The sequence below is a fragment of the Aulostomus chinensis genome, chromosome 3 (assembly GCF_037954235.1).
Source record: "Aulostomus chinensis isolate RoL2024-O1b breed Wild chromosome 3, RoL_Achi_v1.0, whole genome shotgun sequence".
NCBI lineage: Eukaryota > Metazoa > Chordata > Actinopteri > Syngnathiformes > Aulostomidae > Aulostomus > Aulostomus chinensis.
The window spans coordinates 5,208,650-5,222,708 of NC_141322.1; the positions used below are offsets into that span (position 1 = coordinate 5,208,650).

At 41.3% G+C, this 14,059-nt stretch overlaps 1 protein-coding gene across 3 annotated transcripts in view; it reads left to right on the forward strand.

The window, feature by feature from the left end:
- The window catches only part of LOC147267412 (receptor-type tyrosine-protein phosphatase gamma-like), a 508,446-nt gene that overhangs the window by 412,792 nt on the left and 81,595 nt on the right, over positions 1-14,059 (forward strand). For all 3 annotated transcript variants that reach the window (XM_086198300.1, XM_086198303.1, XM_086198302.1), the window contains exon 8: positions 5,760-5,952. In XM_086198300.1, coding sequence (XP_086054426.1) covers positions 5,760-5,952 — 193 coding nt within the window. The remainder of the gene's footprint in view (positions 1-5,759; positions 5,953-14,059) is intronic.

A 14,059-nucleotide genomic window follows, 5' to 3' on the forward strand; every position in this document is an offset into this window, starting at 1 on the left:
GGTGAAAAACACCATGGAATCAGTCTCTGTTTCTTTGATAGATTTTGTTGTTCCCCAAGGCAGCACATACCAGCTGCCCATAATCTTCCCATACTGCTAGAGAAGTCTGTCTCTGCTAATTGCAGCTGTGGCCAAGGCTCTACACCGGGATGATACAGTATAGGGATGAAGTTGAAGTTTGAGTAACATGGCCTGATGTCTACAGTTCACTGAGTGAAGCTGAGATTGAAGCCAGGTCATAAATACTAGTGAATCAGTCATGTGTGCAGTTCATTACACAGAGAAAAGCCATACAGATGTTAACATTCTGCAAAATACGCTCAATCTCACTTTCACACATTTAGAGGCCCTTGTGATTTCACCCCTTGAGAGAGAACTTGTTCAAGTGGTCATACAGAGTTTCAGTCATTATAACAAGCCTGAAGTTCTCCTGGAGTGTGAACTACTGAGGCTGGATAAAGACGACTGATTGTACTGAATGATGCGATTGAACGTTTATAAGCGTCTATTTTTTGCTGTTTTTTTTTGGTAATCTTTCGTCTCCTCAAGCTTTCAGTATGTGGCCAGCTTTTTCTGAGTCCTGGAGTCACTAAGCTGTCATGCAGGGAGCGGGGGGGGGGGGGGGAGGGTACTTGATAAAAAAAATTGACTGAAATTCTGGTTTATTATTTAGTAGCATATAATTACAAGAGCTGAAGTGCTAAAAATTAAAAAAAATGAACCTACATCAGCTGGGCCTCACGTCATTAATAAAAGCTTTACAAAGGAATTATGGAAAATGTAACTTGCTACTGATGTATGAGTGGAGGAAAAATTGACTTAACTTCAAAGATAAAGAAGCGCTTCACCACAAAGCTTCCTCTGGAAACACTAAAAATGTAACGCTATTAGAGATTGAAGAGCTGTGCATGGATCTGTGTTTCTTCTGTCATTGTGCAGCCCCCATCCTCAGTCTTTGTCCACCCTAAACCCCCGTGGGTTTACTGTGGCTCGGTAAACTGCGGACTCAGTCTGGGGCTTTGTATTATTAATCCTTTGCTTTGACGCTCAGATTTGACTTTCATCGTCTCAGAAAGTCACCCCTGAAGCTGGTCACCAAAGCTGGCAGGCTGATGCTTTATGGGTGTTTTACATTTGATTTGCAGCAGCTCGGGGGTTTGGGGATTTGGGTTGGCTGCAATCACATTCTGCCCGTGAAGAAAAAAAAAACACTGGCTTCCTTCAAATGCTGTTGCCACACAAGAGGAAGAGGATGATGATGACTGCCAATGCGTCACATCTTGTTCCTGATATTTCAACACCTTTTATGCACCTTCGTAAGGAATTTCATCTGGTATCCTTTGTTTTCACTTGCTTGGTCTTATCCTCATAATTCGTCTGAAAGGATAAGAGCTGATCTGATCCCGGGCCTTGACCTCGGGTGGGGAGTGAACCTGCGGTGTCCTCCAGAAGTTCTTTTATGACTGCAAATTCGTTGTTAGAATACTTAGTGATAATAAAGCTGACCCTAACGATGTCAGTGTTAGCCTGATGCGTCGCTGCATCTAGACTTCACGTAGGCCACATTTGTGCAGAATGTTTTAATTCAGTAACACTGGGTGGTGTCTGACACATCTATGATTGTTGAGGAGAGAGGAACTCAGATGTTCTTAGGGGAGCTGACTCAGTCTCATCCTCTCACAGCGAACCTCATGCATCTGGGGTGGACATGTCCATTAATGTGTCCAGTGTAAACCACCTCTGAGTCTCCAGCCTGTTTCTTGTGTCTGATGAATTTCTTCATCACACAAAAGTCCTCTACACACCTGTTGTTGTTTCAAGAGAATCGATTAATTGATTTAACAGCATTTAAAAGGTTTCCAGTACTCTGTCATAGCTGCTAGGTTGTTTGACCCCTGAAGGTTCTATCGCTTCTCCAGGCGTGTCCAGGCCAGTTTCTTTGCAAAGTCTCCACACGAAAGTCTGTTTTGTTGTTGTTGTTGTTGTTTTTTTTGCCAGTTGTTCTCCAGTCTAACAGTATTACAAGGCTCAAATAGCAATGCACTCAACAACTAAGTATATAGAGTCAGTAAGTAATGAGTAGAATTGTATTTCATTCACAAAACATATCTAATCTCTTTTATGTCATTGTGTGAATCTGTATGTTTTAGCATGCAACATGTTAGAAATCCAACACTGTACCTTAGAATCATTTGCTTGAATGAAATTATAGCAACGCGGTGTACAGAAGTAGAGTCAGTATGCCAGACTCTGCTCCTCACACTTACTCCTTTTGTTAATGTCTCTGTGGTTGCAAATGTAATGGTAGTCTTCTGTGCGTTCCGTTGTAATCTTGCTACGGCTACGTTAGTTCGATATAGCAGAGTTGCCCACAGTGAAAAACACACTGTTTCACCACCTGTGTCTCTGTGCTTTAGTTAAAGCGCAGGGAGCTCGAAGTCATTTAATGTTTGTTTTGAGCAATCGGGAAAACGCTATTCAATGAACATCATCACTCTGTCCGTATAATACCGAAACATAAAACGTTGTGAAATCATGAGCTATATATTAAATCTTGTTCAACATTCAACCAACTGAAAATAACAACCTACAAGTCAGACTGTTCTCTTTCAAAACAGAGACAATGTCGGGGTCAATCAGCATTTCACTGCTATGGGATGGTGAGCAGCTGGTTGGCTTTAATCAGTGATATCTGCACTGTCTGCTTTGGTCTGGGCTTGCTCTGTCTCAGGAGGTTGTTAGGTCACCTGCTGGAAAATCTCTTTTCCCCAAGAAAGAAGATAACAGGTGGGCAGAAAGGACTAAGACTCACTTCTTAATCCGAATGACAACACCGAGCCAAGTCCAATCCTTTCAAATTTCATACTGCAGCCTCCAGGCAGACACCTTATTTGGTTGTGGTTTAGTTTCTACTTTTAATTTCAGAACACCTGGCTGTTGTGCAGCAGAATGACAGCCGCAGTGAGAGTTTGCTGTCCTCACTGAGACGTTCACTTTCATGAAACTAAATCTGCTTCTCGATACCGCCTCCCCCTTCCAACACTCCCTTGCACACAAGCTGTTTGCCTGTGTACATTGCTTCCAAACACATTGTACAAAGTATCCATCTGCCAACACAGACAGAATGATGACACTTCAATCACAGAGTGCAAATCCATGTCTGGTTGCACGTCTTGCCACACAGCATGTATTTGACAAATGGCAACATGCAGGAAGAGGCCAACTTCAACATTAACCCGACGCAGCACAAAATGTTCAATGTTTGGTAGTATTTCAGCTGAAGTCTTATTAAAACTACTTCAGGAAGTGTTTGAAAAGTATACTGCATATGTGCTAAAACACACAGTATCACAGAACCTTGTCACTAGATGGGAATACAAAAAAGGGAGACTCTGGTTATGGATAATAAACTATACTAAAAGGTACTTATTTCAGGGTCGGATGGTCCTTTGGGTCTGTCATGTGACCTGCCCAACCCGCTATGAGGGCCGATCTTCCCAACCTGACTCAAACAAATATGTGTTAGTGTAACTGACCCTTCTTCCACACCCTCGGATGCTTTTATTCTTCCTGTTTCGCACCAAAGTCAAATAAAAGACGTGAATTCTGTTGACATTCATCTATTCCATTCACATAAATTCAACAGTAGACTGGAGAGCAATGTTTGGCAGATTTGGCTGAAATAGTCTTATTATGATTGACTCCTCTGTAGGATGTTTTAACTAAAAAAATAAATTTAACTCAGTGAGGGATCGATAAAGTTGAACACCATAACTGCTGGAATTCTAAAAGATTTAATGGACATTCGGAAGCTGAAAAGTTGAGCTTCAACTGTGGCTTCTGTTCTCAGACTACAAACATTTATTAAGTCTTCAAGAATTCCAACTTTTTGACGAGTGTGCAACTCTGTCACATCATTAATCGGAGATTTCGCAGACTTTTTACAGGGAGCTGGCAGTGTTAACATTTGCCTTCTTGCATACAGCCCCTGAAGGTGATTCTAGATAAGTTCAGCTTTGCAGTGCAGGAGGGGGCCTGAGTGTTCTGTCCCCAGAGGAACATGTGTAATCTGGCTGCTACTTGGCTGCCAGATCCGGGGAGGTGGAGTTGGATGGAATGAGATGGAGACTGAGCAGCTGCTTTAAGCAACACTTGAGGTAACACTGGGCTACTTTTGGCCTGAATAAGATGACCAGAGTGTTTTGGTTAATTTTGTTCTGTCTTTCATCACTCTTCTGGCATTACTCTGACAACTACTGCTGAATTTAGACGGCTGACAGGCCAAGCATTTTTTGGCTACCTAAGCACGGGCTCTTTCAGATGCAGCTTATGCAAATATTGTAACAGCATCTCTAGTGACAATTCAGTATTTCAAGTGGTTCAACAGAAATTGACTTGGCTAACTCTACATTTGTAGTACCATTTGGAGTGTGTCTGTGGTTGCTTTTTGTCTGCCTCACAAAATGCTGCCTGAGCGACAGACGGGCAGAACATGAATATGCAATGAGAACTCCAAAACCCTCATGTATCCCCTGGGACAGCACTTCAGAGATACAGGCCACAAGGACTCATACTCAGTAGAAAGTTCATTTCATTGATGTAAGCCCACAAACAGTTCTGGGGGGGAGAGGTGTGGGGGCCAATGCTGGTTGAGTGACTAAAACATCTTTACAGCAGGGGACCTTTTGGTCTGAAACCTTCTGGGCCACCTCTCTGCCTCAGGTCAAGATCAGGCAGTTGATTTTTTTTGCTTCTTTACCGAGATCTGATTTTCTGGTGGAAAGCCAGTTTATTTGACATTTTGGAGCTCCTTATCAGAAATGTCGATCCTCCATCTGAATATGTTCCAAAAAAAAAGCCAAACACTAGATTTGGAAATGGTTATTGTTTTTCACGACCAGGGGTTGCCATCGAAAGGATGGCCTGTATCTTTGTTCATTTGGCTTGTAATGAACATCACGGAATGATGAATTCTGGCTACCAGAGAGACATTTTCTTTGGAAACCCTGGTTAGCTGGCTTTTAAGCTGGAACAAATTGTTTTCAGCCAAATGTAAAAGTGCCACACGTTCTTGTCTCTCCCGGTGTGTTATTTTAATTTTTTAAGCCTGGCATTGCAGGATGATTTACTTTGCTGCCTTCTTTCATGGTCTTGAATTATTTCAGTATCGTATTTAAAAAATGTCCCCATGATTTTCTGCACTAAATGTTCTACTTGTCAATGATGGGTTCTCAATGCTCTTTATATATTTGGGCCAATAACTATGTATACCTCATTCCCTGAATATTCATTTTTCTCCTTTGAAGTTTTTGAAGTTGCCACCTTTAAGGGCTGAGTATTGGCAAGTATATGTACCATGATAGTATACCTACCATGATACAATATACAATGATATATTTTTGCATGTAACATAATGCAGTATTCTCCAAAATGTCATGAAAATGTCAGTGTAGAGCTGAAAATAAACTTACTGTGTCTTACCTGCGTAGTCCATTAATATATACATGATGTATTAATAATTTATTGTGGGGGGGGGTATGGAAGTATGGTTTTTATTGCACATCTCTACTGGTTAATTTTCTCTTTTTCAATTTGATAATTAAATGTGCATTGTTATGCATTTTGCGACGCGCGTGAAAGTTCTTAAAGCTTGATTTGCGATGCTAAATATGTCACCACAGGATGTGAGCACAAATTCATTTGCTCTTCTTTCTCCTTCTCCATGTCTCTGCCGTGCTCGCTCGCCTCACCGACACCAGTTAGAGGCTTTCTACTCCATCTTCACCACAGAGCAGCAGGACCACGTCAAGTCAGTGGAATATCTGCGCAGTAACTTCAGGCCCATTCAGAGTCTGGACAACCGCCATGTCTTCAAGTCAGCGGTCAAAGATGCCTGGCTGCCCGATTTGACTAACAGCGGTGGTGGGCCGTACAGCACTGAGGCTTCTAAAGGTTTGGAAACTTGAAGTTTTAAACCTGTCACTTTAACCTTTTCCTGACCATTCATGCCATTGTCATCACTCATCCAGAAACCAGAGTCTACTTGGGCCCCTTCCACTTGTCATATAATTATTTTTACTCATAATTCTAAGAAAATGGCTACTCCAATTCGTATTTTTAAATTTTAAGCCTCTTTAAACTCTTAATGATTTTCAACTAGAACTTTGATAAAAAAAAATAATAAGCACCTCCGCCCCTGGCCTTTACAAAACTTAAATTCTGATTCATTCTAAGATATTCAAAGTGATCCTTTAATGGTGAATTTAAGTGAACTAAATTAGATGCACTAAAAAGTGGTTTGATATTTTGAGTTTTTAAAACAGAAGCGTATTCATTAGTTGGATTTTTAACACATGATTTTCCAGGTATGTTTTGTACTGGCATATCACATTCAGAACCTGCTGCTGGTTTCAAGACCACCAACTTTATTTTTATCATTCTTGGGCATGAACCTGCTGACATCCCATAATGTTAATAAATGAGGGACACTCAGTGTTGCTCAGTTGCACGAATGAAAGCAATTGTCTTCTATGTGTGTGTGTGTGTGTGTGTGTGTGCGCGCGTGCGCCTAGGATGGCTCTCTGTCATTCCACCAGCAAGCTGGGCAACTCCCCTAGCATAAGGCAGTGGGAGGCACACCAGCCGTCTTCTCGCTCCTGCCTCATTACCACTCAAACAACACCACACATTATGCAGTGTGTGTGTGTGTGTGTGTGTGTGTGTGTGTGTGTGTGTGTGTGAAAGTGCATGTGAATGTGCATGTGTTTCTGTGAGTGTTTGCAAGTGTGTTTGTGGTCCGTTTGTGTGTGTGTGCGTTTGTGTGTGTGTGTGTGTGTGTGTGGCCAAGCATCTGCGCTGTGTCAACTGTCCTAGCAGATTTTGTCCCTTTTTTCCTTCATACACACTTCCATATGGTCCAGTAGGAGAGAGGTGCACCTAGGTGCGCATATACACACATACACAAACCCACACAGATGTATGTTCTGTGTGTGTGTGTGTGTGTGTGTGTGTCTTCTTGGCACTGTGTGGTTTGTCCTTGAGTGCTGCAGTGGGACATGTTTGCTGTAAGCAGATCTTTAAGGCTAGCTGAGGAGGTGGAGAAGGAAGGACAGCTGGGAAAAGGCAGCAAACAGGCGGAGAGACTTCAGCCACCTACACATCCTCTGTAACATATACTGTACAGTAGCTTCAGCTTCGTGGTATGGAAGTGCACGTGTCACACGACGGTGAAATGAAAAAACCTCCATATATCACACAGAGGTGGAATTACATGAATCATTTTCATTTTGCACTGTCCCGTGTATTTGCAGAATTATCCAATTTTTTTCCTGTGGCTCAACCTGAAAACCGTCCTCCCGCTGGTAATTGCTTCCCATCAGCCGTGATATTTGATTTACCTTCAGCTCCCTGAATGACTGGCAGCTTCACATTTACAGGGCTGGATTGACAAATGGATGCACAAATATAGAAAATAGGGAAGATTGTATAGTTTAAATGCTGGTAAAGCAACACACTGACATTTTGATTAATGTTTCTTGGAAGCTGAAGCAAATGAAGGGACAGCTCTTTGCGTTGAGTACACACAAAAATCTGTTGTGTGGTAAGCCTAGTCTTGTTCAGGCAGACTACAAAAGAACCGCCTCAAATGACCTTAAAAGCCACATTCAAGCCTCACTTGTAGTCATATATTGAAAGTCCGATGTGCGGAGTAGAACGGTGGACATCCCTTTGGTCATATATGGGGGTAGAGGAGGTCAAGACAACATAGAGTAGCACTTTCAATCATGTATAGTTGAATTTGTGTTTGGTGAGACAGCTGGATGAGGGACAAGCCTGCAGGACTTCAGTGAGTATAGTGATGTTTTTCATAAAATCACATTTAATATTCACAGCTTTCAGATTATTCACGCTAACAGGAATTAAACAGAAAACAGAAAGAAAAGAGGCGGCAAGTGCTCCAGTTTTAGCTAGACGAAGCTGCTCAGGTCACATTACTGCAGCAGAACGTTTCTGCAGTGCAGACACTGAACTGTTAGCAAACATTACCTTCATAGGCTGCCCATGTAGTTGTTGCTTTTAAAACCATAGCTGCTTCAATTCTGTGATAACAGTTTACAACAATGAAATCAACACACTAAAAACAAACTCTGTCCTTTGAGGTAAGTGGAGTCGGTTTGACAGCCTGCCTTCATCGAACACCGTGTTTAATTCAACATAACTCCTGAGGAATAGCTCATTGCATATGACGTGCGTAGTGTGCAGAGAGAGAGAGAGAGGCACACGCACTCCTGCTTGCTAAGGCTGCAGACGCCGCTAGCTGCAGGGTTAACCAGTTAACCTCTTCACTTTTAGCGGGCTGCAAGCAAGCTTTAGCATTCACTCAACAGTAGGATGTCAGATCCTGTCTGTTTGCACTCTAGCAGAGCTAAACCCATCATCCCGGAGCATCTCTTTACCAGGCTCTGACAAAATTGGTATTGATCTTCTTCATACTCAGGGTCAGACAGCAAACAAAAATATTCCATAACTGCTGGTTTGTTTCTTCTGCAATAGACTATAACAGCCCGGTCTAAAAGAGACTAATATAGTGATAGGGTTCGTGTAGACCTGTTTGGCTTTTCTGTGTACCAAGGCTACATGCACAAATCTTAATGTGTTTTACTCTCACCTATTACTATTTATTGGATGAATTGTATTCTTGATGCGTTGTCAGAGATTAGAAACATCCGTTCTATCGTGCGATTGCATTGTGGGATGACTTATGCAGAAAATGTTCCCAAATTCCATTTGAAGTGTTTCAAGGGCTGATGATTAACTGACAAGTTCGTACAGGAAGCTCAGAGAAATGAAGAATCATACATGATGTGTGATGGAGCCAAGAAGGAGCACAAATGTATTGATCTCAGAAAACATCTCAACTATCACTGCAAGCAATGCACATTTAGCTGCTTCAAATGCTTGCTGTTAGGCTTTACGGCACATAACATTTCTACTGTTTATGAGAAGTCATACAATGCATCAGTAACCATTAGGTGTTCTTCTCAGCACGGCCATAAAGCCTCGTAAGCCTGTGCACTCATATAATAATGTGTTGTGAACAGCATCCAGACTTTGATGTTTAGATTCCAGGCACATATGCAAATATGGTTTACTGACTACTGGGTGCTGTTTACTTGCTTTTCCTTTATTGAAGATTTCAAGAATGAAATCACAGTTTCTTCTTGCTCCACTTGTTTTTCCTCTGAAGAACAAATTCATTTCAAATGTTGTATTATTTGATCTAGTTGTGTTTGGCTATTAAAGTTGATATTGTTCCCTATTGTGGAAGATTAGTGTTCGTAACAAAGTCATTATCAGCCTCACATCTGTACCACGTGCGTATGCTGTCGGAGGGTTGTGTGCACAAATTAAAAGAGCCTGACAGCCAAAAGGAAAAACCGCTTAAAGTAGAGAATTATTATTTTAAACAGTAGTGTGATCATGTTACAGGGATGACTTTATCAAATTTACATTCACTGAATTAAAAATAAACTTGCTTTTTTCAGTACAGTACGGCACAAATGTTTTCATGCTAGTTTAAGCTGGCATGCTGGAACTAAGAAATGCACATTTCAGAATTATCAGTAACTTGTGTGCATTTGTCTTGATAGCCAAACAAGTACAGTCACGGTACCATTTATTTAATCACGTTTCACAGTATTGCAGACAACAGTAGAATAAGAAGATGAGGACTAGAGGTTGCGACTAATATTTTTGCACGAAGTTAACTCTGTCAACGTGTCACAGTTTGAAAATATCTGAAACTGATGCCTCTTGTGTTGGTATAGGACCATTTTTTCTTAAATATTAACACATCCGTCCATTCTAATGTCATTGCTGTAGTGTGTTTGGAAAAATGCAATACGGTAGCAGCCTGAGGATAACCTCTTCAGCAGCATGTGGCAAGGCAGACATGGGAGCTGTAGCATTTATTCACCTCTCATTGCTATGTTGACAGAACATCGCTGCTACATACGCTGTTCCATAACTCACTCACTCTCTCTCTCTCTTTCTCTCACTAACTTTTCTCGCTGATCAGTTCACTGCTTGCATACTGTAACACGTTTTTCTTTAATAAACAAAGTAAAGATGACATTGAAGTGTCAGTAAATCACCCAAAGTTTACCCCCAGTGGGGAGTGAACCGGGATATCAGGCTGCAGTTCACTGGTGGAAACACAGTCTCATTACTGGCAAACATCACTCCTTTGCCGGTTGCCTGAGCTCACAAGTGTGGCACAAACTATAACGTGTGCTACACCTGGACACACACACAAACACTGCAGGTAAGAAAAGTCACTTTATGAAAGATATTTCAAAAAAGGTGGTGGCCAGAATTGCACCACACTGTATCTCTTTGTTTTAATCTGCACACAAAAGCATAAAAATAACATGTTGTTTTCGCACATTGGGTTATAAGCAGTGTCATCCTGCTTTATTACCATTACTGTGAGGTTGCTCGGCAACCAGCAGAGAATAGCAAGGAAGCAGTGCTGCACTGAACCCCCTGTACACCCACATGTTCTTACATTTTATTTATCATTTCTGAGATTTTTGTTTTAGAAATGGTCTGTGGGTGTGACAGTGGCCACAAGTGTGTTTCAGTTGCAAATGAGGAAAAGGGATTCTTCTTTTCATTTGCAAGGTAAAAGCAAGGTAGAAGTGAAAACAGGAACAGCTAAATTCATCAAAAATAGAAACACCACAATTTAGCTTTGGCTCCTATGTTCCAGGAGTTCAAGTAACAGATCCAAAACTTATTTTATTTACAAATTCTAAAAGTTTATTTGTTCACAAACAGGTCAAAATCAGAGTTAGTGAGCACTTGCTCTGACAGGTGTGACATAGCAGCAGGATTGTTGTTCAGGTGAGTCTCAGCCTGGTCACTCCCAGATCTTCCTTAAAAGAAAAAAAAAACCTTCATGAGGCATTGAATTGTGGTCAGTTTGAGTTTTGGAAAACCATTTTGTAAGGGAGGGGTTAAGATCACCTCTCCGCTGTCTACCATCTCCTGAGTACACAGTAAACCAGGATTCAAGTACGAAGAGCAATTCTCCAAAGTCCCAGACTCCATTGAATATGGGCACTTGCTCACTCGAGACAGTTAGGACTGCAGTTGGGTCAAACCCCCTCTGAGGAGCTTTCAGATCCGATTCCCTGGGACTCTGTCAGTCCGTGCAGAAACTCTTTGATTGTGTAAACCAGTTGTCACAGCAGCTGTCAGTGAGTGCTCGAGACCATCTCACAGGTGAAGGAGCCAGATGTGGCGGTGCTGGACTGGCGTGGTTACACATAGTCTAGATCTACTGCCAAAGTCTTGGAAACAACATCAGACATGTCTCACAGTTGTGAAATTGAGCATTCAACTGACGTGCAAAAGCTCTGGCAGGCGTTCCTGCTGTTAGCACATCTATTCCATCCTCCCTCAAGACAGCACATTTGACAGTGTCTTTAATTGTGACCAGTCCAAGACTAACCAGAACATTAATCCTGTCATTTGAACACTTTTCTCAAAAAAATTCATAAAAAGAAACAAACCAAAAAACACACAACAAAATCAACTTTAGACCCTTTACTTGACTTGAAGAAAAATTGGAGTGAAAACAACAGTGCTGAATTTATGTTTGTTCAGTATAATGTAGGCTTCAAGTACTTTCAAGAAAATTGCCCTTTACTCATACTTACTTGTCATCCTAATGTTCCACAATCTTCTTCACGTCTATGTTGTTAGAGGTTAGCATTAGGATGTATAAGAGCTGAGAGAGGTCCCTGTATAGCATCTAGAGCTGGACCAAAAAGATACAAGAACTGAATCAAGTAGTTTGGAAGTGTCAGCATAAGTGCCACTCCATTTAGTCCTTCACACCAGTGAATGGTTGCCTGTAATAAAACAGTTTCGTCTATACACAACACAAAGAGGAGCTTTACTGCAGAGTGGGACGGTGAATATATACAAGCTCAACATATTTTTTGCCAAATAAAAGTAGCATAAAACTCACCCCACTATTGTACATTTTGATGATGCTTCTAAAGAAAACTCTGTGTCAACTGCAATGTACTGCAAATGCCTTGAATGATGTGTCGCACCGTTAGGGACAAGACAGAGGCCATTGTTCACTGGTATTTGATCAAACGTTATCAGAAACAACACTTAATGGTCATGGCAGTCATTACTTTTGTTTGCCAAAAGTTGCATGTAACACTCTGTAAACATTTTCAGGTTTACAAGAAAACGGCAGGATAAATTTGTGGTCGCATTTGATGTTAGCAGCAATAACTTTATCAGCTTCTGAAGCAGGCAGGGTTCTGGAGGTCAGGTTCACCTTGAAAGACATGATGAAAATGATAGTAATTCTCCCAGTGTCAGGGGCACTGCTATCATGACCATGTCTGAGTAATCCGTGATGGAGCAATGGAGAAATGTTCATTTTTAACTTTGCGTATTTTCTTTACTAAATTAGACAGTGGATAACATCATGACGGTAATGATCCTATCCACAGAGACACCCCTGAATACCTTAGTCACCTTAGAAATTTGAAAAAGGGTCCAATGAAATCTCCATGCTTGTCCTCATATAACTTTAGATAGTTCAGACTGTTGTCAGCGTCATTACCGGTCCAACATCGCTGCATCAGGACATTAAAACCATCCAGAAGTAGTAAATGATTGCTCATTTTTTAAAACATCGGCTATATATGTTAAATCACTCAGAAACAGTAGTAGACAGCAGTTATATGCGTATTCTTTTCTTTTCACAAACACAGTTCAAGTCTTGAACCCCCCCCCCCCATGAGACACTACACACAAATAATGTGTGTAAAAATAGAATTGTCGGTTTTTGTTGTTTTATTACAAATGTACATGGGTGACAGCAGCAAAGACTGTAAGAAGTGTTGCCAGTGTAAAACCCTGCAGCCCAACCAACAATCAAGACCTGGTCATCGATCATGGCTGGTCAACATGCTGCAGGGCCAAAGATGTCCTTTCCTCCTCTAAATGGCCTCTCAGAGAGTTATGAGAGAGACTGAGAGAGACAGAGAGATTCCCCCTCCACCCATGTTCTCCTCTCTCTGTTTTGTGTGTGTGTGTGTGTGTGTGTGATGGCCTGCTTATCTGTGATGAAAGCTGTAAGAGGATCTCTCCATCAACCTGCTAGACCGATGGGACTGCAAAACACTTAAAGGTTCTCTGTCCACAAGATGTTAGGTTTTTTTTTGTGTTGTTTTTTTTAAGCAACCACAAGTACTTTTCTCATGCGCTTATTGTTGCTAGGTAACTTCATTGTGAACATCAGGTCTGATTAGAAACAGAAGGTTTTTGTCTTGACTATGAAAGACTGACAACATCCCATCACCAGGTCAAACACTGATCATGGTGTAGATAAAGGCCAGGGTCAGTGTCGGCTGCATGATTGTGCAGTAAGTTCTTCCCCTCCTGGATTTTAATTGGTCAGAAAGAGACTAAAAAAAAAAAAAAACTTCCAAAAAATTCAGAATTTCCACCTGAGATCTCTGTGAGAACACTGGGAAAAGAAAGCCTCAAGCTGAGGGTGCTGAGGACTCTTAACACTGAACATTTTGTATGGAAAATACAGGACAAAAATTGCATCTCAGCCTGAGTTGTTCTCCACTCAGAGTAATTGCTCTTTTAAGTATCTTGTTGAGTTGTAATCTCTGAACTGTCACATGAGAACATGACACACACTGGGAAGTGAAATGACCTTTAAATGGTTTCTACATGTCTCCCGATTTAGATTTTGGAAGCAAAGGTTTAACATACAAGTCAACTGCAATTTTTGGTTTTTCAAACAAAAACAACTTTGAATGCTTTTTTTTTAATCTGCTGAAGTGTGCAGCACACACACGCACACGCACACACACAAACACACACAGACACACATACCAAAAAATAAAATCAGAAAACATCAACTCTCACTCCAGACTTGAAAGACACATCTGTGATTATCAGGTTAACGTAACATCAGGTAATGTAACATCATGTAACAGAGCAGCAGGTAACG